The sequence below is a fragment of the Hermetia illucens genome, chromosome 3 (assembly GCF_905115235.1).
Source record: "Hermetia illucens chromosome 3, iHerIll2.2.curated.20191125, whole genome shotgun sequence".
NCBI lineage: Eukaryota > Metazoa > Arthropoda > Insecta > Diptera > Stratiomyidae > Hermetia > Hermetia illucens.
Genome location: NC_051851.1, coordinates 149,741,423 through 149,762,723, shown reverse-complemented (window position 1 = coordinate 149,762,723; position 21,301 = coordinate 149,741,423). Strand labels below are relative to the sequence as shown.

General features: G+C 41.2%; 1 protein-coding gene across 7 annotated transcripts in view; it reads right to left on the bottom strand.

The window, feature by feature from the left end:
- The window catches only part of LOC119651713 (protein sickie), a 467,977-nt gene that overhangs the window by 77,566 nt on the left and 369,110 nt on the right, over positions 1–21,301 (bottom strand). For all 7 annotated transcript variants that reach the window (XM_038055429.1, XM_038055427.1, XM_038055428.1 and 4 more), the window contains 2 exons: positions 16,097–16,359; positions 15,865–16,016 (listed from right to left, as the gene is read on the bottom strand). In XM_038055429.1, coding sequence (XP_037911357.1) covers positions 15,865–16,016; positions 16,097–16,359 — 415 coding nt within the window. The remainder of the gene's footprint in view (positions 1–15,864; positions 16,017–16,096; positions 16,360–21,301) is intronic.

The window sequence follows — 21,301 nt, the reverse complement described above, 5'->3', positions numbered from 1 at the left end:
CTGATCCTCTCACAAATAAAGCAACGAAACTGTCCAAACACATGTATTACTTCTGCAGGCTGAAGTTTTTAATAATAATCGTTGACACAATAATTCAATTGGATCTACCCGTTGAACCGTGTTAGAGCTCTTCATTCCAGACCGTGACGGTACACTAGGAGTCAGTGAGGTCAGTTATATGCTCGCCCGTGATTATTATCCTGATTTGACTCAGGTACTCACTCACAGCTGAGTCGCCTAGGATCCAACATTTAATGGCAACACAAATCTCTACGCGTGACAATTTAACTTTTTTATTGTTTTGCTATTCAAACTGTTACCAAAAATGGTAATCATCTTTCGTTACTCCTTAGCTTCCTGTTTTCTATGAACATACTCCTTTGGATTTCTTTCTTAGTCAGAAAAAGAATCGTTATTGTGATAGTTTCTCTTCAATAAAGAGGCTGATCTCCCCTCAAGACAATTCGATTTTCCTCCTGGCGCTGGTCGGTCATGAAACATAATCGCATATGCTTATTGCCGTCATTTTACTATCCATCGCTAGTCAATATCTTCACCGTCCAGATAGTTGACCGTAACACCAGCAATAGCATAGACAAAAATGATTTTTTGTACAGAATATAGGGAGTTTTGTGGATTATAAAACAAGTGGATACTATAATACATTTGGCTGAAAGTTTCTGGGTAGGTTGCGAGCAGATAGGCCATATATGTTTGAGGAGGAGAGAGGAGGGAGCGAGGGCGCATCGAACTAAAAGAAGGCTTTTACAAAAGTTTGATTGCATATTGCTACTCCAACTGTTATGCTACCCAAATCAAAGTTCTAACTTTTTGGTGTTGGTGGATACCTTTCGGGTTGTTTTGGCAAAGGGGTCCAACATTAGCCTAATTTGAAATCCCACAACGTATCTATGAATGCTTTCATACACGTTATATAAAACGAAATTCTAGGAAATAAGGATTGCTGGATAAGGAATCTTCATTCTATTTAAAAATCTTTTTCATTGAAAACGCTGTCGAGTCGGAGCGCTTCAGAAATAAACAATAGTCGATGAGGGACTGGACTTTCCGAAAGATGATTTGAATTATATTCTCTCACAGAATATATAACACAATATACCAGATGCCATTAACATATCGGGAAAAACTGACACAATTCTATGATATATACTAAAACTTTCGATACTTTCCATCGACTGCATCACCTTCGCCTCCCTTGGTTGCATAATTCACATGTCCAAACTGAATTACTCATATCTTCCTGTGTATTTTCGTGGCTTCTGGAGCCATCTAAACGATAAAACCTCTTACCCTGGCTTTTTTCCAGATATTCCTTTAGTAGACTAGTAGTAGATTGTCTAGGTCTTGGAGTGTTCATTGGCGTCTATACTCCATTGGAAATAAATATCTTTTATTCCTTCTCCATGCTACGTGCATGTCTAAATTGATTTTCTTCTTTAAAAGTTTTGATTTGTGACAAGAAAATGTTCAGGAAAAAAAGCCGATTTTGGTATACATGAATAGAGAGCTTAAAAAGGTGTATATGTGCCTGTTTTGAATATGACAATGCAGACTTACTGCAATGTATGAAGATAAAAGATATCATACTATGAGAAGTTTACCAAAGATTGTTTTCGTTCCAATTTGATGTATTTGATATTCACACATGATAATTGAAAGATAGTGTGAAGCACATGTTTTCTAGGTGAAGATAGCAGTATACCCCCAAATGCTACGATATACAATAAGAGTGTGAACGGTTGAATGAGAATGACATGTGATCAGTTACTTGTTAGTATCTAATCAAAGAGATTCAAATATCTCTTCTCTGGCTAGCATTTGATAATAAGCTAGACTATAACTGCCTTAGTATCTTCACTTTCATTTCGAAGAGCGTGCTTGAAAAACTTAACGAAGCTTCATTATATTTCTTCTGCAACAAGATATACTTCTTTACATGTAGTTTGTGGTTGCGCGCACATAAATACTATACCACATACAAGAAGATTTAATTGTATGTTAGCCTTAGAATTCCAATTTCAATTTGCTCCAATTATTATAGAGTGGTGAGCATAAACATCATCGTCTTACAGAATAGCCAAACCGCAACTTAGCACAATAGATGTGCGAATAAGATACAGATTAGGTAAGTCGATACTCGAGAGTCGAGATAAACTGAGCTTGTGGGGCTTTGTATGATATGAATCCCATCCAATTTAGGTTAGAAGGTTATTCGACTGCGAACCTAATCATGAATAACAGCATCATATTCTCGAGATGGCAATGAGAGATATTTACGAGCAGTTTAATAACAAGAGAAAGGACAATGCACCCACGCTATGCAACATTGGCTAGTTCTTACCACAAAGAACAAAGGAGAATACAATACGTTTCCAGACCAATACTTGTTGATGTCTCCCAGCTTCTGATCCAGAAATCTTAAGACAAATTAACTTGTTCTGTTGATATGATAATGATATTACTCAAAATATGTAGAAGAACATAAAATCCCAAACGAGTCATCATCACAAGATACACTCCTATGCAATGAGAATATATTATTAAAATAAGATTTTTGTTGACGCGTCGCTTTGGGGTGCTTAGATCTAGAGCACGTACCACATTACTCGGTTGACGAAAAGATTTGTAAACAAATCTTTAACGACATATCTTTGCGTACACAACTCGGTCATATTTAACAACTGATATGAAAATAATGACAATGACGAAATTATTTAGAGCATAAAAAAAGTTATTTTTTTTTGGGTGGGAAAGTTGGAAATGTATCTGAAAGAGGATTTTACTTTTTTGTAATTTTCTTTTTTCCAAATAACATTTTTTATTGGTTCGGATATAAATTTTTTTATTGGTCGATTGCATGGATGAATATTTGGCGTGACTTATTCGTAATTTCAAAAGTTTAACCAGAAATAAAAGTACGAGTATTTTGATAGAAAGGATGACGTTGATCGTAACGTATGTACTCTAGCATTTCCCTGTATTTTTTCGGAAAAAAACCCAGAGCAATGTGCGCTGTTTTATGGTTTTTTGGAGTATTTCAAAAGTTGTGTCATTCAGCAGACATCCAGGCTGACTTTATGTTTCCTGGGCAACTCTCTCTCTCTCTCTGGGCAAACATCACAACTTCCAGGGGCCTTGGAATGTATTCCAATTCTCACATCAAATATTTATGCAGAAGTTCTGAAATTATTGATGCAGATGGAACGCGAAGTTTATGTGACTGCAGAAAATCACCTGAATTAGGGGCAGCGAAAACAATATTCTGTTAAGTGAGTGGCTAAAATGGGCTAACAACAACACTAACAAGTGAAAGAGGCAACTTTATACCATTACAACTTTGTTAATGATAGTAGGGTTTTCACCAAATTTTCCAGTATGGCGCTCCATTTTATAATTCTAGGATGAGCTTTAAGGGAGGATATTTTCGTAAATTTAAAACTTGAATAAGTTATCGGGCTTAGATGTCATATACAGTCACCATGAATATTGTTTCAGATTTTTCCGTTTGGGTAGTTTCTGTGAAGCTGCTTAGAAAAGGAGATGCTTAAAGCCAGTACGCTCCGATCCATAGAAAACTTATAACGAATGTGCAGAAGGTTGCTCCTAGGGAAGAACGGTCGGCATCCGGTAATAATATCAACCGTATCTGATCGTACGTAGGGTCTAACAAAAGTTCGATAAATTGGCACTTTCATTTCTAATTATTGCTGGGATTGTTGGGTTTTTATCAAGGAATAGGAACCAACCTTTTCTGTTCCGCATAAATGTAGAGTGACTGGAAGCACGGGAAAAGATGAATGATAAAGTATGGTTCAGTATGGTATGGTTCAAAATCAGAAACGCAAAAGTGAAATTGGTCCGCTCCGCGAAACCGGATCTGGATCCAGTTGATGCCACCAACGAGCTTTTAGAGGAGGTGAAGGTCGATGGTCCGATGGAGACTAACGAGCTCCCTACAATAGCAGATAACGCTGATGGTAGCGCAGATAGATCTCCACCACAGGAAGCGCGCCAGCGAATCTGCTGATTTTCCACCTAGAAGAAGACATCAAAGTCGCATTAATAGAGGATCGGAGGAGGCCAAACCCTGTGTAAAAGGGCATTACATCATCCTTCGATTTCTCCAGCTCAGAGAACTGGGACCGTTGGGAGCAAGTCCCACCGTACTAATCAACAATGAGACTTTTAGGGTGGAGAAGTAGAGAGTGTTTGCCCAGAGTTAATTCTTAGATCACTATTACATACTTTTCAGTTTAAATCTCGCTGTAGAGGTTTCCAACCCCAGGAGGATCGACTGAAAGAAAGTTGGTCAATTTTTCAAGAACAGACTTTTCGGTGTGCAATTGGAATGACAGAACAACTGGAGTTAAAGGACGGGATTCTGGAAAGGCATTCCAAACCGTCTTCAAAGTATCGTAAACTGCCAAATACAACAAGAAGACATTGGCAGCGGGGAGGATGGAACATCTGGCGAGCCTAAGGAAGCTAATCAAAGGTAGTTTCAACATCTACTAAAGGGACATCCAGGAACTGTCTGAAGAGACACAAGTCGGCCATCAAGACTGCCGGGAAGCGGTTCCGGTAGAAGGCCGGCTTAAGGCCCCGGTGAATCTGCGAGGCTCAATAACATTCTGGCCAAGGAACATAGGAGCCCATCATTTCTTAAGAAGTCGGAAGACTCCTGGACATAATCTTCTGCAGAGATTCTCGAGCTGCTAGTTCAGACCCACTTCCCCGCCAGCTTGGAGGGGATAAAATCGGTCCAACCATAAACAGCTTCTCCACATATGAATCTCCGGGTCCAGGTGGCATAATGCCAGTCATACTATTGAAACAACAAAAAAGTGCTGTACAGTAGCTTGTCGCAATTTACAAAATTTGCTTGCAGACAAGTCAAAAAGGAACTTCGACGCTACAATCCACACCAAGCCGCTGCGTTAGTTTACACTGCTGAAAAACCAATAACTTTTTCGTGCTCTACCCATTGAAGAAATGCATTAGAATCAACGGAAATTAGGTAGAAAAATCATTAACTGAGAAAAGTAAAACTTTTGTTAGTCCCCTCTTAAAAGTTCACAGAAGGCGCCTTCGATTCCTTCGATATGTAGGATGGCAGGAAACGTGGACTAAAAGCGCTTTCTAAACATTTCAAAATGTGAAGCAGAGCAAGAATTGAGGTCACTCTAGCGCAAGTTGTTGATAAGAAGTGTAACCTAAAAACGTCATTCTTCCTTTTGCTTGGGTGCTGCGCAATAAGTCGCGAAAGGATGAGAAAGAATTGAAGAAAAGTCAAACATAACCGTATACCCGCATATATGTGGCCGAATTAAAGGGTATGGGGAAAGGAGGAGGAACACCAAAGCAACCAAATGTGTGGCTAAAAGCTTCGTAGGTAGGAAAATAGTGCCCAAAACGCAAACACCAGCAAGAGAACTGATGTTCAATCGAAAAGAGCGTGAGAGTTGGACTACGGTTGAGCCGAAAAAGGCTAAAAAAGGAAGGTAAAAAATGAGATTTGTTCCGGGAAATAATTTTTAACACGAGCAAAATATCATAAGCAGGCATACTGAAAGTGAAGTTCCCTTTCAAACTGGCCCCATCCTAAAGATTTGGAGGTAGTGTCATCGGGTCCGAAAAAACAAAATTAGGTACTCACACTGGAGCTGAAAACGCCTGGTCAGGGAAAAACCGAACATTTCCGCAGTTAAATGAGGAATTTATTTGACAAAAGTGCTGCAGTGCGTTCTCAAAAGCATGAAATTTTTATCCGGTGCCAGGAGCCAAACGGGATCACTGCTATGGCAAGGATTTACATTTAGAAAAGCGGTTTGGGCTGTAGGATGTACAGAAGATATCCATTGTTGGTCACCGTGACCATCCGACTACAAGCAGAGACAGAGCAGGAAACTGGAAAGGTCCTTATAGGATAGGTAAACCAGCAGATTTTTTTGAGGAGATAGTCTCTTTTGTACGAACATTTAACGAGGCCATATATAAGGGCTGCTGATTGGTCTGGCAATACAAACAGTGCAGGGAAAAGGATTACATTGCCCGAAAATATGACATGAGCTTCAAGTGCATGCTGTACAGTAGGAAAGAGAGGCTGGATTGCAGGCATAGTCCAAAAAGCGGCAAGTATGCTAAATTCAAAAACGCAGTGTATACGGTGGAAAAAAAAATGATTCAAATCAGACTCAACCACTGTAAGGCCGCTCAAGATTTGTTCCCGAAGACCATCTGTGAATCGGAGGTGTAAATGGTTATACCAAGCGAAATCCATAGAAATCCTGGGAGAGATGTATAAGATAGCCTGCAAGTGGCTTTATATGGACAAATATAGGCAATAAATATGTCTATAGTTTCTATGCTGTTGGACAGGTTGGTCCTGGAGCCGAAAGGATGGAGAACGAAAGTCATTACCGGTGACTTTAATGCATGCGCCACAGGAGAGGAAGTTCACTGATGAATGCGAGAGGACGTTGTCTCTTAGAGGCCTTTGCGCAGTTATTGGCTAACAATGGTTAAGTTAGTATATGTCAGAGGGGATGAGGCTCGGTTCGGCTGGGGACTTTCTAATTATTCACAAGCTTGCGTTATGTCCTACAATATTAGTGAACACTATACCTCTGTATTTAAACCGGAAAAGCAGAAGGCAAGGTAGTGCCTGCCAGTCCAAGAATGAGGAGCACGAGAGGTCGGTCATGCAAAGCCATTGATAATTCACAGAAAGGAATGGTATAAGCAAATTTTGCACAGGTGCTTACCTTTCGATCTCGGAGAACCTAGAGCATATCTTCTTCCATCGTCTTGCATTCAAAGAAGAAAAGAAGAGTCTAAGAGAGATTTTAGCAGGGACAGAATCACCGTAAAGTCTTGCATGCCATTAGAACTGAAATGCAGAGAGAAGTAGGAGAGGCTAGAATGACGCACTGAATAACTTCAGAGGAAACTAGAGCGGTGTCCACTTTGCGGTTGTTCCAGAGGGCAACAGTTTGGCGGTGGTTTCAATGGGTAAAGATCTCACGGAACATAAGTATGTGCTAGCGTCTTGTGAAGTTCTACCTTCGGTGTCATTCGCGGAGCAATTACATGTCAGCGCTATAGCACATTTCTCCTACTAAAGTGCGTAATGGAAAAACAGCCGTGGCATTATCTTGTCAAATTTGAACTGAAATATGCAGATACAACGGTCAGAATTCACCGAAGCCTCCGAGGCTTCAAGATGTCATTAATGTTGAACCCGCGTTAAGTTGTCTGAGGCATCAGGGCCCGAGTGGCGTGAGGGTTGGACACGTGCAAAGCATAAATGAGTACAGAGTGTTTAAAAAATAAAATCTTAGGAAAACGGTCTAGAATAGCAGAAGGTGGGAGGACATAATCCACGCGGAGAGCGAATCGTTTTTAATATTGTCCAACTGGGTGATGCGGCCATTGGACGGAGAAAAGTTAAAGCAAATTATCCTGAAGGCTAAGGGTCGATTGGCCCTCTTGCTCCATTGAAGAAGAAGAGAAGTACTTATATTTGACAGGCCGTACTTTTGCTATTTTGAGATGCATCTGCTGGAGATGAAAAAAAGAAACTGAAATATTAAGATTCTTGGCCATATTTTTAAAGTGATTATCATGGCAGCATGAAAAAGCGTGTGAAAAATCTCATTGGACTGCAGTAAGGTGCTGATAGGTCTGTATTCCATTTTCCATCCGGCTAATGTGATAAGGCAACTCTAACGTTTTACGAAAAATTAAAATTCAATACATTTCCTTGGGAAATTCCTTCTGAAAAGGAAGGAAAAGGAGGAATGGTCGCTCGGATATATTTTTGATGAAAGTAAGATAGGGTAGACGAATTTCTTATCCAGTCCATTTTTATTCTACAATAATAAGCGATATAGCGTGCAGACATCCGGCATATTACAAGCTTTTTGAAGAAGCAACTTCTAGAAAAAAAAGTCTACTCCCATAGCACCTAATTACATATTTTCTTGGATGACTTTGCAAGGTTCATTGACAACTAGCGGGACCTTGCACAAGAGATGAGGATATCGCATCTAACCATTTACCACAGAAGTGGGTTCCAACAATTGACTAAATAGACCTTGGACGCATCATTTATTTTAAAAAGCGAGAGCAACATTGCTTGGACAAAGTCATTAACGGAGTTCAGAAGTGGATCATAAATAGCAGGTTCTTTAACAAGGTGCCCGTTGTTTCGGCCGGTCTTTTGGTCGTTTCTCATCGACTTCGATGTTTAAACCAATCTTAGCAAGTGAATTTTCCTTAGCGCGAATTACGTGACCATATCATCTAAGACGCCTCTCCCGCAATTTTTTTCACGATCGGTGCAATCCTATATCGTTCAGGGCTATCCTTACTACCGATGAGCAGGGTAAGTCAATAGTACAACGCAACGTTTTCGTCTCCATTACCGTGAGGTGCTCGTTATCTTTTATAGATGCCTCAGAACCATAGAGAGCGACCGCGGGGATGACTCTGCGATAATCTCTGGATTTGAGATTTGATGCATCATCCAGGTTGCGATAATGCGTGAAGCAATTTCATTTCGCGATTCACCATCAGCTAATAGCATTGATCTGAGATATTTAAATAGCCCAGTTCTGGGTAGATTTGGCCTGTTTCATTAGGATCGGTCCTCAAAAATTCTGTTTTATTCAGATTAATGAGGCGATCTTTTCATTTTTGAACAAGTTGTCCGAGGATAGCTTTGCTATGAGACGTTAGGATCACATCTTCTTCATAGAGTATTTTGTAGGGTGCTGGGCATTGGCTGTTCCGTCGGACAGTGCTCATAATAAGAACAAAGAGGAGAGTTGAAAGGACGCTTCTTTCAACATCGGCAGAGACACAGTTTTGATATACCTGCGACACTTCGAACGTTACTCTTCGCATTCAACCCAGCGCACGAGTTCCTCTGACACTAAGTGTTTCCGCAGAACAGACAAGTTCGCGTGGCATATTGTCAAATTCTTTCTCTAGATTTGGAAATGCAATGTAAAGAGCGCAATGTTTCTCACGATGCTCCTCCATGAGTAATTGCGGACCGTGTATTACCTCAGTAGTTCTGCAGTTCTTAACAAACCAGGGTTGGTTTACGGTTATTTGTATAATACCGCAAATACAATTGTTAAGAATGCTTTTAAAACTCTTCATGGTATGGGATGGGTGTGAGGTACTTCAGACAAACTTTCCTTTTAGTTTATTTTTACTCAACAATAAAAAATAAATCGCGCTTCAAGTATGAAAGGTTTTGTGTACTTCTTATATAAGAACATTTGAATGGACATTTATCCCATTTGTGCGCAGGTTGAAATGTTTATGCGTATATATAATATTAGGTTAGATCATTCGCTTTAGTGTGATCTTGATATTTAAAGTTTTAAATTGCAGTAAATTTTCACAAAAAAGGCAACAGGATTATGCCCCATAGCACAGTCCATATTACTCCAACTTTGATGATACTTGGATGAACGAGTCTTCTAAAAAGTATAGTTATATATTATTACTAACTTTATTTGGGCCGATATCGGTATAGAGGGTGTTTTGAGCCTGGATTCCGCATAGTAGCAGCTTCGTGATTTTTCCAAATTTTTGGGCTGCTGCGAATGGATCCATGACAAAAATTATCAATTTCCGGGACTCATTCCTTTTGTATGAAATATCAAAACTAAGGCCAGCGTTGGAAAGTATAAAGCTAATCGAGACCTTTCATTTGATGGCCCGAACGACTATATTCGGTGAAAACAAATATAAGAATACACTCCCCCCCCGAATGAACCTTCCTTCAACCTGGTGAATACTGTTTGTCCCTCGGTTCGTTTCGCAAGGGTTAGCTCCAAGGAAATTAACTTTAGACCTCGCCATTCGTTTCCAGTGAAAAGGAGTTGGACAGTTGCTAACTTAACAAGAAGTTTACTACAGTTCAACCCTCAAAGAATGAGAGATAGCAGATAGCGGGATGCGAAAAGGATGCGAAGCGTTCATGATGAGGATAACCATACATTGAAGAGGTTTAAACGGTAAGCTGTTTTTGTTGTTGTACAATTGCTTCCCTAGTTACAGCCATCTTGAAAATAACATTCTTCCGAGTCCAATGCGGAGACGAGACCATTGTATAGTAGAAGGACGAGCTTCCATTACTTATGGTAAGTAACTATCCCCTCTTGAAGCACCAAAAAGAAAGCTTCAGATAACGATAAAAATCATTAAGTTCAAGCGTAATGACCAAATAAATTGTTTAGTAAATTCTGAATATTATGCAACAACTAATAGTGGAGGTAATGCTTAACAAAGAATTCAACATGAATAATTTCTTTACATTGGCTCTGAAGGTATCTTTCCTTCAGAAAAGGAAGGTCAACTCAGAGTGAAAAGAAAGAAATACCGCGCAGAGTATCTTTGTTATACTTCACAGGGATGAACATTTTTAGAGTGTAGAATGCTTCGTAACCTCCTTCTTTCTTTGTTAGAAGCTATGTTCATGTTTCATTCATTCAAAAGTGGAATGGAAGCAAAGTTCCATAGAAACTGCCGGGTTGGAAACGACAAAGCCCAAGGTTCTACCGAGTGTCCATCGAGCAGCCCCTAAAACAACGAAAATTGAATGCTATCCTTCTCCAAGTACTCGTAGTTCCCAAAGAATATCCGCTGACCACACAGGCCAAGCACTACATTTTTTGTGTGTAAATACAAACATCCCACCAGGAGATAATTTCAGTCATTAGGTGAAAGCAAGGACCTCTCATTTATTCACAACCATTACAGATATTGAGGTCAAAAGTAGTTCCTCATTAAAAAAATCGAGATACTTTCCAAAGCTGTGAAGATAAACTCAGTCACAGACAGCGTGGGAAGCTACTGTCAATATGGTAAAATATGAAGTAAAATGGAAAAATTTAACCCCAAAAAATACTTCACTTCCATTACCATAATTACCACTGAACTATTTGCCAGAATTCTACCATTATCCACTTTGTCATAACAATAAAATCAGATCCATTTCCTCCCTCGTTTCACTCTCAAAATCAAAAACAACCAAAAGCAAAGAATGCAACTGGAAAAATATCAAAAACGTGCACTGGCACTTATCCAATTTTCCATATATCCGTTGGAAGAGAGAATCCTTACTCCAAGTTGCCAAGAATATAACAACCCACTCGACATCTCCTACCTAACCAAGGATATTCATTTCAATAACAAGAGTAGTAGCAGCAACAAAAAAAAACAAAACAAAGGAATGAAATATAAAAAATGAAAATAAAAATTTGTTCTCTGCAGATTTTCCGTCGCGAAGTGGAGTGAATGCAGCAAAAGAAAAACTTCAATTACGACAGGACACGGTCAAGGAAAAGCCAATGTCGAGAATTGCCTTGAAGAGCTGGAAAATGCCATATACGAGTACATATATACATGCCTCAAGGGAGGATAAATAGTTAAAGGGAAAAAGTTGAATTTATAGCGGGCAAACCTATAAATTGACGGAGATGTAAGAAATATGGCGCCACCGGTATGACTTGGGGACGAAAGTAGACTAGGAGTGAAAGTTTCACAATGTGTGAGTGATACATATGGAAATACCAGTTTAAATTTGCATTTATTATTGATCGTTTTTAGATTGATGTGACAATAATGCTTTGAAAGTGGTCCTTTAAGTAAGTTACTGTTGTTCACAGTGATTGTTCTAAATGACCATAAAAGTTCATCTAAAAGGGTTGTAACAGTTTGAAAGGCGTAAAAATGCGGAAATTCGGCCTAATTCTGCTGTTATCTTCCCTTTTGAGGTTTTGTCTAAAACAATGTCTTAATAAAAATCGGTTCTGTCTATTTGTGTGTCTTTTTTCGAAGGTGGAAATCTTCAAAAAGCACGCAATAACACAACTTAAGGGGGATTCGCCCTACACCCGAAAAAGGGGTAGACGTTTTTTCACCGAAAATAGCCATGTGGGGTATTAAATGAAAAGTCTGAATTAGCACTTTTTGAAACAGGTCTTCCATTTTAATATTGGTTGTAAAGGGAAGGAGTGCGGGGGACCGAAAAGTGTTAATTATTTCAAGGACCCGTTCTCTGAAAGTAGCCAACCGAAAAATATTAAAAAAAAAACCATGATGATCCATGCATGTGGTCTCCACATCTCAAAAAACCGTCCCTTTCGATACCCCTTTAAATTAAGTTAATAAAAGTCTATTACTGCTATCTACCCCCCTCCCTTTTAAGTCCATCCTAGGTCCATAAAATTACAGTGACATAGGTTTTAATATTGGGACATTATTCTAGAAAGTTTGGTGGAAATTCAACCATAATTAACAAATTTACAATGGGTCAAGGGTCCCTAAGATCAATGGTAAGAAGAGCTAAATGCATTGTGGTTAGATCCATATAGAACCTGTCAATTAGTTCAACCCTACGCGGTCGAAGATTATTAACACTATCATTAGGCAGCTTGATGTGATTAGGAGCATACACATGGTTTACATGGGATTACTTCACATAGTATAGACTTCAAGGAGGAATTACTGCGGCACTTGGATCCAAACCAAAGATCTAAGATGAAGTAAGCAATCTCATCTGTGGAGGGAGTGGAAAGTTTATGGAGAGGAAAGGGGGCGGCGTTCCTTCTTCAAACCCGATGAAAACTCGTTAGTACCCCCCCCCCCTTAGAAAGTTATGACACGTCAAAGTGGGTCTTTTTTTAAATAATTGAATTTTCAACCGTTCTCCGTGAAGGGGAGAGGATGGCGCGGGTATGTTAAACAAAGGGGAAGATCCTCCCTTTCATATACCGCCTTTCTGCTTCCGATAATAAGCCATAACAATCACTAAAAGGAACGGCTCTTCGAGAAGGGACTATTTTCATACCATTAATAAGCTTATTGGTAGGGCACCCAGGTTGCAGAGGAAACCACCTATTGCACATCGCGATGAAGGTTATTAATAATACAGAAAATAGCCGCCCCAATTTTTTTCAACGGTACTATAAAAAGGGAGTCCTACACACCCTCCTTTTCTTTCCTCCTCACACCCTCTTTTTCCTTCCTCCCCCTTCTTTCCTTTTTCAACAGAATTTGAGGAGGGAATTCTTAGCTTTGAAAATTAATCAAAAATCACTGGTAACTAGAGAGAGTATCATAGGTAACAATTTCCGCATGCTATAACTAGATATAGCTTTAGAAAACAGCCAGAAGTGAGGGTTAAATTGTCAGCCTCTCCCCCTGAAGGAGTGGGGTGTTTACGGGGGGAACATCTCCCTCTTCAACCGTGATGTTACCTGGTGGCGAACACATTTTTTGAAAAGTTATGTGTGTTTTTTTTTTTTGTATAATCATTGGAAAGTTTAAATTTTTACCTTACCCCAGGAGGAAGGACGGCGGTGAAGGCATGTAAGAGAAAAGGGAAGATCCTCTTCTCTCTAGAATTGTGTCGGCCATCCTCCCTTTAAAAGTTAAGGTATTTCGAAGTAGAGTTAATTTCATATCATAATGGTAGGGTTTAACTTTGAACACCATTCCCGCAGGGGGAAATTGGAGGAGGTCCTCAATCTCCCTAAAAAAATGTGACGCTTCAAATGGGGGTGTTTTGATATTATTATACTAAAGTTTGATTTATCAGCGCCACCTTTAAGAGAAATGGTGTAGAGAGGGTGTCATACCACTCGCATTAAATATGTCTGGATATGCATCGTTGGAACTGATATCCAATGAAGTCTGAGTTCTTTGAAAAAAATAGGTTCGAAAGACTGCAAATGATAGGCTGTTTATGCTCTTATCACGCACATCCCATATTTCCTCACATTAGGGGTATTTTTGGGGAAACATTCTTCTGGTTTCCTGTTCTTGTCTTTAGGATGGCCGTCGATTACCAAGAAACTAACCTGTTAATTTGTCAAGAGACGTAGGGGCATTCATCTAAACTGGCACCAAGCCCGGTTGTAAAAGGAGAAGCCATAAATAGCTTCAGTTTGAATGACTGTAAGCCTCCGCAACGTCTTAGCGCTTAGTGCTTAGCAGCCTTATAGATTACTCACTGAGGAACCTATTGGCAGTTAAGTGTAAAATGCACACCTATTAAATGAGAAGACGGAAAAACTTAAAGTTTTGTATAGATGACCTGTTTTAAACAGTTTGGCATCAAAGTCAGTGGGGAGGCTCGGGTACTGCCGAAAAGGATGGCGGTTTCTCCGATAATCAGTTCGGTTTTCGAAAGAAGAAACCTACAACGGATGCAGTTGTCCTAGTAGCTAAGACCGCACCTGACAAGGACAAATATTGTGCAGTGATTACACTTGATGTGAAGAATGTCTTCAATTCCGCTAGATGGAGTAAGATACTTGAGTAACTAATCAACTTAGGCGTGACGAAGAATCTGGGGCGTATCGTCGCCAATTTCCTAATCGATAGGGTTCTGCCTTGCGAATCAGATGAAGGAATGACATTATACCAAACGACATGCGGAGTTACACAAGGGTTCGTTCTAGGGCCACTCTGGTCGATTATTATGTATCATATAACGGAGTACTGACGCTAGAGTTTCCTACTGGTGCCTCCATTGGTTTCGCGGACGATATTGGTGTGACAGTTGCTGCAAGCCTTCACGAAGAAGTCGAGCTTTATGTAAATGAAGCAGTCTACGAGATTAAACACAGGTTAGAGAATGATGGTCTACAGCTCGTAGACCATAAGACGGAAGTAGTACTTATTACCAAGCGGAGAAAATGCACTTCCATGAAGGTCAAAGTTGGAACGCAAATAATTCATTCAAAGCTTGCGCTTAAGTACTTAGGCGTAATGATTGTCCAGAGGTTAAACTTCAGATTGCATGTGGAGGGTGCAGCAACCAAGGCATATAACATCGGAGCTCTGGTTGCGAGAATGCTACCAAATATAGGTGGCCCAAAGCCAAGCCGTCGACTCCTTATTTCGAAGGTGGTCATTTCGATCCTATTGTTGGCAGCCCCAGTATGGCCAGGTGCCCTGAAAAATACAGCAAATAAGAGAAGGACTGGAGCTGCGTATCGCATAAGTGTACTCCGAACATGTTGCGCTTACAGAACAATATCCAGTGGAGCAGCTTGCGTGACAGCAGGAATGGTCCCGATTGAGAATCTGGCGAAAGAAAGACAACGATCGAGCGTATCTCACTGGAGAATATCCTGCGCGTCAACGACAGTTCGCACGAACTGAAAAGGAATGGCAGGAGAAGTGGGACGAGTCAGAAAAAGGCCGCTGAACTCACAGAATGGGGATATGGGATATCTGGAAATGGATCGAGTAACCCCGCGGCGAAGGGAAAGGAAATATCTTTTATTGATTTAGAATTAATTAGGAAGTCTAATTATATGGATCAATTGATATAAATATGACAGTAATGTTGAATGGGGTATTTTCAAATTTTGCATAGCTTTCGTTCGATTCCCGAAAGGACACCAAGTTAAACTGGCTTGTTCGGAAGGGTGATGCCCTTCTATATTATCCTGAAGTTTTGATCACGTTAAAAAGTTAACTCCTGTTTTCATTATAGCTACAAGATCCCCAAATTTCGAATAAGCTTAAAGTCAACTGGGAGTCGTCTTCTGTAATTACGCCCCCAACTGTTCTATCTTATGTGCAAATTTGAAGTAAATTAAATTCTTACTCCATCCTTACATGTCTGTTCAGCAAAACATGGAATACCAGCTCGTAATGGAGCATTCAACTGAAATTCGCTTACAGCCCCCTATCTCGTGTGCTGCCAGACATATACCCTTCCAGTTTCATCTATTTCAATAGCACAATTCAATCAACAACAACTTTATCGCTAATACTAACTTTAAATTACAGTCAAAATGTACTCACGTTTGTTGATAGCTGACTCGACAAGCTCATAACTTGGTCCCTAGCATCAGATAATTCCCTTTTCAGCCGGCGAACTTCATTCGCTTGTCGTTCCTCTGCCGAGCCATACAGGGAACTTCCACCTGACAGCAAGGATGCAGCACTTCCATGCACTAAAAAAAAGCAAATTTGAAATGTTACCCATTCTAATATCCACCCAGGCACATTGCATGGGAAGCAAGGATCGACTTACCTTCGTCATTCTTCTTGGGATATGTTAAACGATGACAGCCTGGCATTTGACCCGGAACAGCATGTGTAGGCGACAAAGGTCCGGTGAATCCTCGATTCGGTGGTGTCGGAGAGGTTGGCTGGCTCCATGGAACTACGCCGCCACCATGATGTCCATTTGTCCCGGGTTGAACTGTGCCCACAGGCAAGCAATAGTATGGCTCAATTTCCACATCCGGACCACGATTTAACATCGAAGGATACATCTTTTCCGATTTAGTTGATCTGGAATAGTTTGGAGTTTAGATGGTGATAAAAAAGTATATTGAAATCGATAAGGATTTTTTTTGTACAAGTTTTCGGTGCAATTTTGGATGAAAGGTGCCGATAAAGTTGAGCATAATGTGGACAACGGCCGCAAATAATACAGAAAGAAGCAAATGTCATTCGGCTTAAGCGGGTGCAAGTAATGTCCTTAATTGCGTACCTTCCCCAAAATAATCATCAAGAAAATATAGCCAACTAATGGGTGACAAAAAGACGAGAATATGCCATGACAATTCACAATTTGATGAGGATGACCGCTCTGACCCGCGGTCATTTTTTCGCTGCAGTTAGTGCACACAGAATTGCATTCTTGACCAAGCAGTGCTCACTTGCCCATCAACTGAAAACAGAGCGAGGAGCAGCCTCTGCCTTTGTTAAATTTAGAATTGCAGTGATTGGACAATTAATCTTTAGTAACAATTTGAATGGTTTTAATCGTCCGTGAATGCATGTATGCCAGCAAGTTGTAAATAACTCTTTCTCCGTCCGACAAGACTTATCACTGCCAGAGATCTGATGAGAATCAATTTAGCGTAAAAGGGGAGGCCATCTCGGCCTCCTCATTCATTAACTGAGCCTTTCATTGCATGTTTGCATGTGGATATTTATTAAAGCCAAACTAAAATGGGCTGTCCAAACAAAACAAACATCAATAGCACGAACGTCCATACTATCCAGACTAAACCCTGCAACACTCAGCCGTAATAATGGGTGTCCTGCATCCAAGTGCAATTCTTGTCGTAGTCGTCATCGGTTGAAAAATATGCACTTGCACTTGTTATTTTAACCCTCTCGTAAACAAGAAAGTGCTCGGTCTTCCATGGGATTTTGTGATATTGTATTGTGTTCCGGAACATCCCGAGGCATTTTGCAATTATTTATACGGGTCAACGCCACGGGGGAATGTGATTTATGCGAGAGAATGGAGCTGAGTGTAAATGATGACTAGAGTAAAATCAAGGCTGCATGGACCGGAGCTTGGTGTTTAATTTCGGGCAAGGAAGTACTTTCGCCAAACCCAAAATGAAAAATTGTATAATAAATGTGCGGAGTCAATGTGTCAGCGCTAGTTTGACTGCTTTTGTTTGCAGTCGACGCACTGGGGGATGATGTAGTTATTGATCCATAATGGAAAAGGACCAAAATGATTTGTAATTTATAGACATAGTAGCCACTTACCCCTTTGGGGGTATAGCGCATCTACCCAACCTATGTGTCATGCCCGCGGTTAGCTGAAATGCGCTTCGATTCCCTAGGACTTCTCGAGATTTCCGTACTCCTCACTTGTTCTATGCCAAGTGCTCTTTGGGCGGCCCACTCCTCGACTGCATTGTGAATTCCACTGCAATTTTCACCCCTCTTTAATGTGTGACCTATCCACTACCACTTTCGTCTTCCGATTGCATCGATGTCACAGACAGGTCTTCACTAAGGTTTGGAACTTATGAGTAACAGTGGCGGCCACTTTCCATGAGCTCCACCTATAGAGTAACACAGAAAGAACACTAACACGAAATAGTTTCAATTTGATCTGGTGGCATTTGGCTTAGGTCCATGACCCGGTGAGAGAGTAATGTCAGATGTCATCAATGTAGTCGAAGTGTTTGACGAAAGATGTCATCATCCACTGAATTCCTCCACACCCTCCGAACGAAGCAGCATGAAGAACGTCACCGACAACAAGACGAAATAACATCAATGGCAAGATGCAACCCAGACGGACCCCGATTTTCACCGGAATGCCCCCTATGCGTAGAGGATGACATGTTAGACTGGGGTACTCTTCCAAAATGATCCGTAGGATGTTGATGTAGTCAATGGAGGAGGATACGGAGCGAAAACGTCTGTTCTTTGTCATCACGCTTTCGAGATGTTCTTTGATGCGTTCCAGTAATATTTTAGCTTCTATCTTTATGACAGCAGGGAGCATGCAGATCCCTTTCAATTTTCAAACTCAAAACCGGCGCCCTTTTTCCGAATCTTACCAATCATCTCTTCTTCCATTATCTGGGGGAGGTGTCGGATTCCAAGCATATCCGCATGAGTGGAAGTAGCAGATCTGCTGTAGTGTGTGCGGATGGACCATCAAGCCCAGCAGCTTTACTCCGTTTGAGTGCATTGACCGGAATCTCTTCTCTTCTACTTGGAGGAACAGGCGCATTGATATCTGCGCTCTGCAAGAGACGCGATGGTCTGGCGCCAAAAGTTGCGCCATTGAACGCGGACGCGGTAAAAATGGCTAAAACTTCTCTATTTTGGTAGTCCACACACTCAATATGGTGTTTGGCATTGCCATCTTAGAGTGTTTCCATAATGTAATTAAAGAAGTCGAACGCTTTGAGAATCGGTTGATGATTACATCAGCAGATCGCACTATTCAGTTCTTCACTCCGTACGCACGACAGACAAGTCGACCTGATGCCAACAAAGATGCCTTCTGGTAACTTCTCAATGAAAAGGCTTGTCACGTGCCTGGTGACGACTATATAATCATTGCCGGCAACCTTAATGTTCATGTGGATAAAAAGGCAGGCGGTAACAGGTGCCACGAGGGAAAGGGGTCCTGTGAATTAAGCCACCGATCAAACAGTGTGAGGAACGCACTGGCCCACCGCGCATTAAATGGAGGCGATTTCGTGAGAAGAAAGAAACAAGTCGGGAAACCGGAAGCTAGACGCTTGTGTATTTCTTTTAAAAAGAGATTTGAGTGTGCATTTGTCCCATTAGCATGTAGCACCTAAAATATGCATATATTATGTAAAAATAGCCACTTTCAAGTGATATTGACATTCATAGTCTTGAATTTGCAGAGGAGCGACAGTTTTGACTTAGTATAACTTTGTTAGTAACACTGCGATTTTCAACAAATTTGGCAGGATCATGCTCTATGCTGTAGCCCACATTGTGATTCTAGGGTGAACTTAAGGGGAGTTTTCCTTTCAATTACTAAAAATTATAGTAATGTACTATTATTAACTTTATTTGAACAGGCATTGGCATGGAGGGTATTTCGGAGCCTAGGCACCATATAGTGGCAGCCCCCTGATTTTTTTCAGATTTTTCGGTTTGGTAGTTCCTGAGAATGGGTTCGTTAAAAAAAATTTACATCCCCCTTTTGCATGTGTGTTTACACAAAACCTTAAAAATGATTTCACTTACGCGATTACCAACCATTAAGAATATGGAAGAATTGTGGAACCAAATGAAAGACACGATCCACAAAGTGGCCTTTGCAACCCTTGAGGTCAGGTAAGCGGTACATCAACCGAGATACTTGGCTTTGGAATGATGATGTTGAAATGAAGGTCCGTGAAAAGAAACGCCAGCGTTATTGGCAAATTTATAAAAATACCAACCGGGAAACACAGAAAGCGATTGCTGTCACCCGAGCTGACCATTACAAAAATCTTTACAATAAACTGGACACACGGAATGGCGAGAGAGATCTGTATCGATTTTCAAAATGCCGAAACGAACGCACACAGAATATCGAACACTTCTGTTGCGTTAATGACACAAACGGGATTTTGCTTCCCAATCGTCGAGCCGCGACTGATAGATGACGAGAATATTTTGAGCAGATTTCGACTGAAGAGTGTGCTCATCCTCCATTTCCACAATCATTGCCGACATTTGGAGCAGTTCCACCTGTCAGCGCAACTGGTGCTCGAAGGTGGCGGTGAGGAAGACGGCGCGGCAACCCTGTCGGCCAAGTGGCCGGGGGGCCAGGGCGATCAGACCCGAGTCTGCACGGGGACTCATCTGAAGTGGCAATTGGTCACGAAACCTTACCATGGGAACCGGGATAGCGCCTGGACTCATATACATCAGGAGAATTCCTGTTGTTTGTGCGTACAGCTCGGTTGTTTGCGGTTGGCCCCCTAGTGGGAGCTTCGTGGGGGTTGTGGTTGCGTTCAAGCTAACGCGGGTCTCAGTGTGGTGTTGCGTTTCAACGCGGGTGCCTGACTCCTTAGTTTGGTAGAGATTTAGGTAGGTCTTGCATCCGCCGGTATGAATACTGAGCCATGCACTGGGTATAGACTGGTACCGTCGTAGCTTGCTTCGGCGGGGCTCTGATTGTGGTTTCCATGACAAGTACTCACGTAAAACCCCTAGAACTGACTGTCAGCGCAACTGAAGTCGAGGAGGCAACAAAACGAATAAAATCGGGGAAAGCCACAGTAAAGCAAAAGCTGGAACCTAACACTGTGGCTCAGTCAATTCTTTAATGGGGTTATTCAGAAAGGTAGAACACCATCTGACTGGCAAGAAAGTACCACTGTTCCAATATGGAAAAAAAGGTAGTCCAGCAGAATGTCCAAATTACCGTCCGCTCAGGTTACTTTCCCATACCATGAAGATTTTTAAACGCATTCTTTACAACCGTATTCGCGAAATCGTTGAAATAACCCTGAATTAAGCCGGATTTGTCAAAAACTGCGGAACTACTGACGCAATACACGCTGCGCGGTTACTCATGGAGAAACACAGTGAAAAGCATCGCCCTCTTTACATTGCACTGCGGGATCTGGAGAAAGCGTTTGACCGTGTGTCACACGAACTAAACTGGTATGCTCTAGGATAACACTTGGTGCCAGAACTTATTCAAAAATAGAATGATCGTCTCATGCAACACGGTCGCAGATTCGCGCGCCAACCGTACCTACGCGCCTTCGCTGGCGGTGCGCTAAAATCTACTTTTCGTCTACTGTTCTGTGCCAAGTACTCTTGAGGGGAACCACAATCATCTTGGGATTGTGTGCTCCACTGCAATTGTCGCCCTCTTTAATGTGTGACCTATTCACTGCCACTTCCGCTTTCCCATCATGTCGCGTCCAGGTGACAGGACTGTGTACTGACCAAGCCTTTCGTTTGAAATAGTACCAGGCCAGCGTACTTC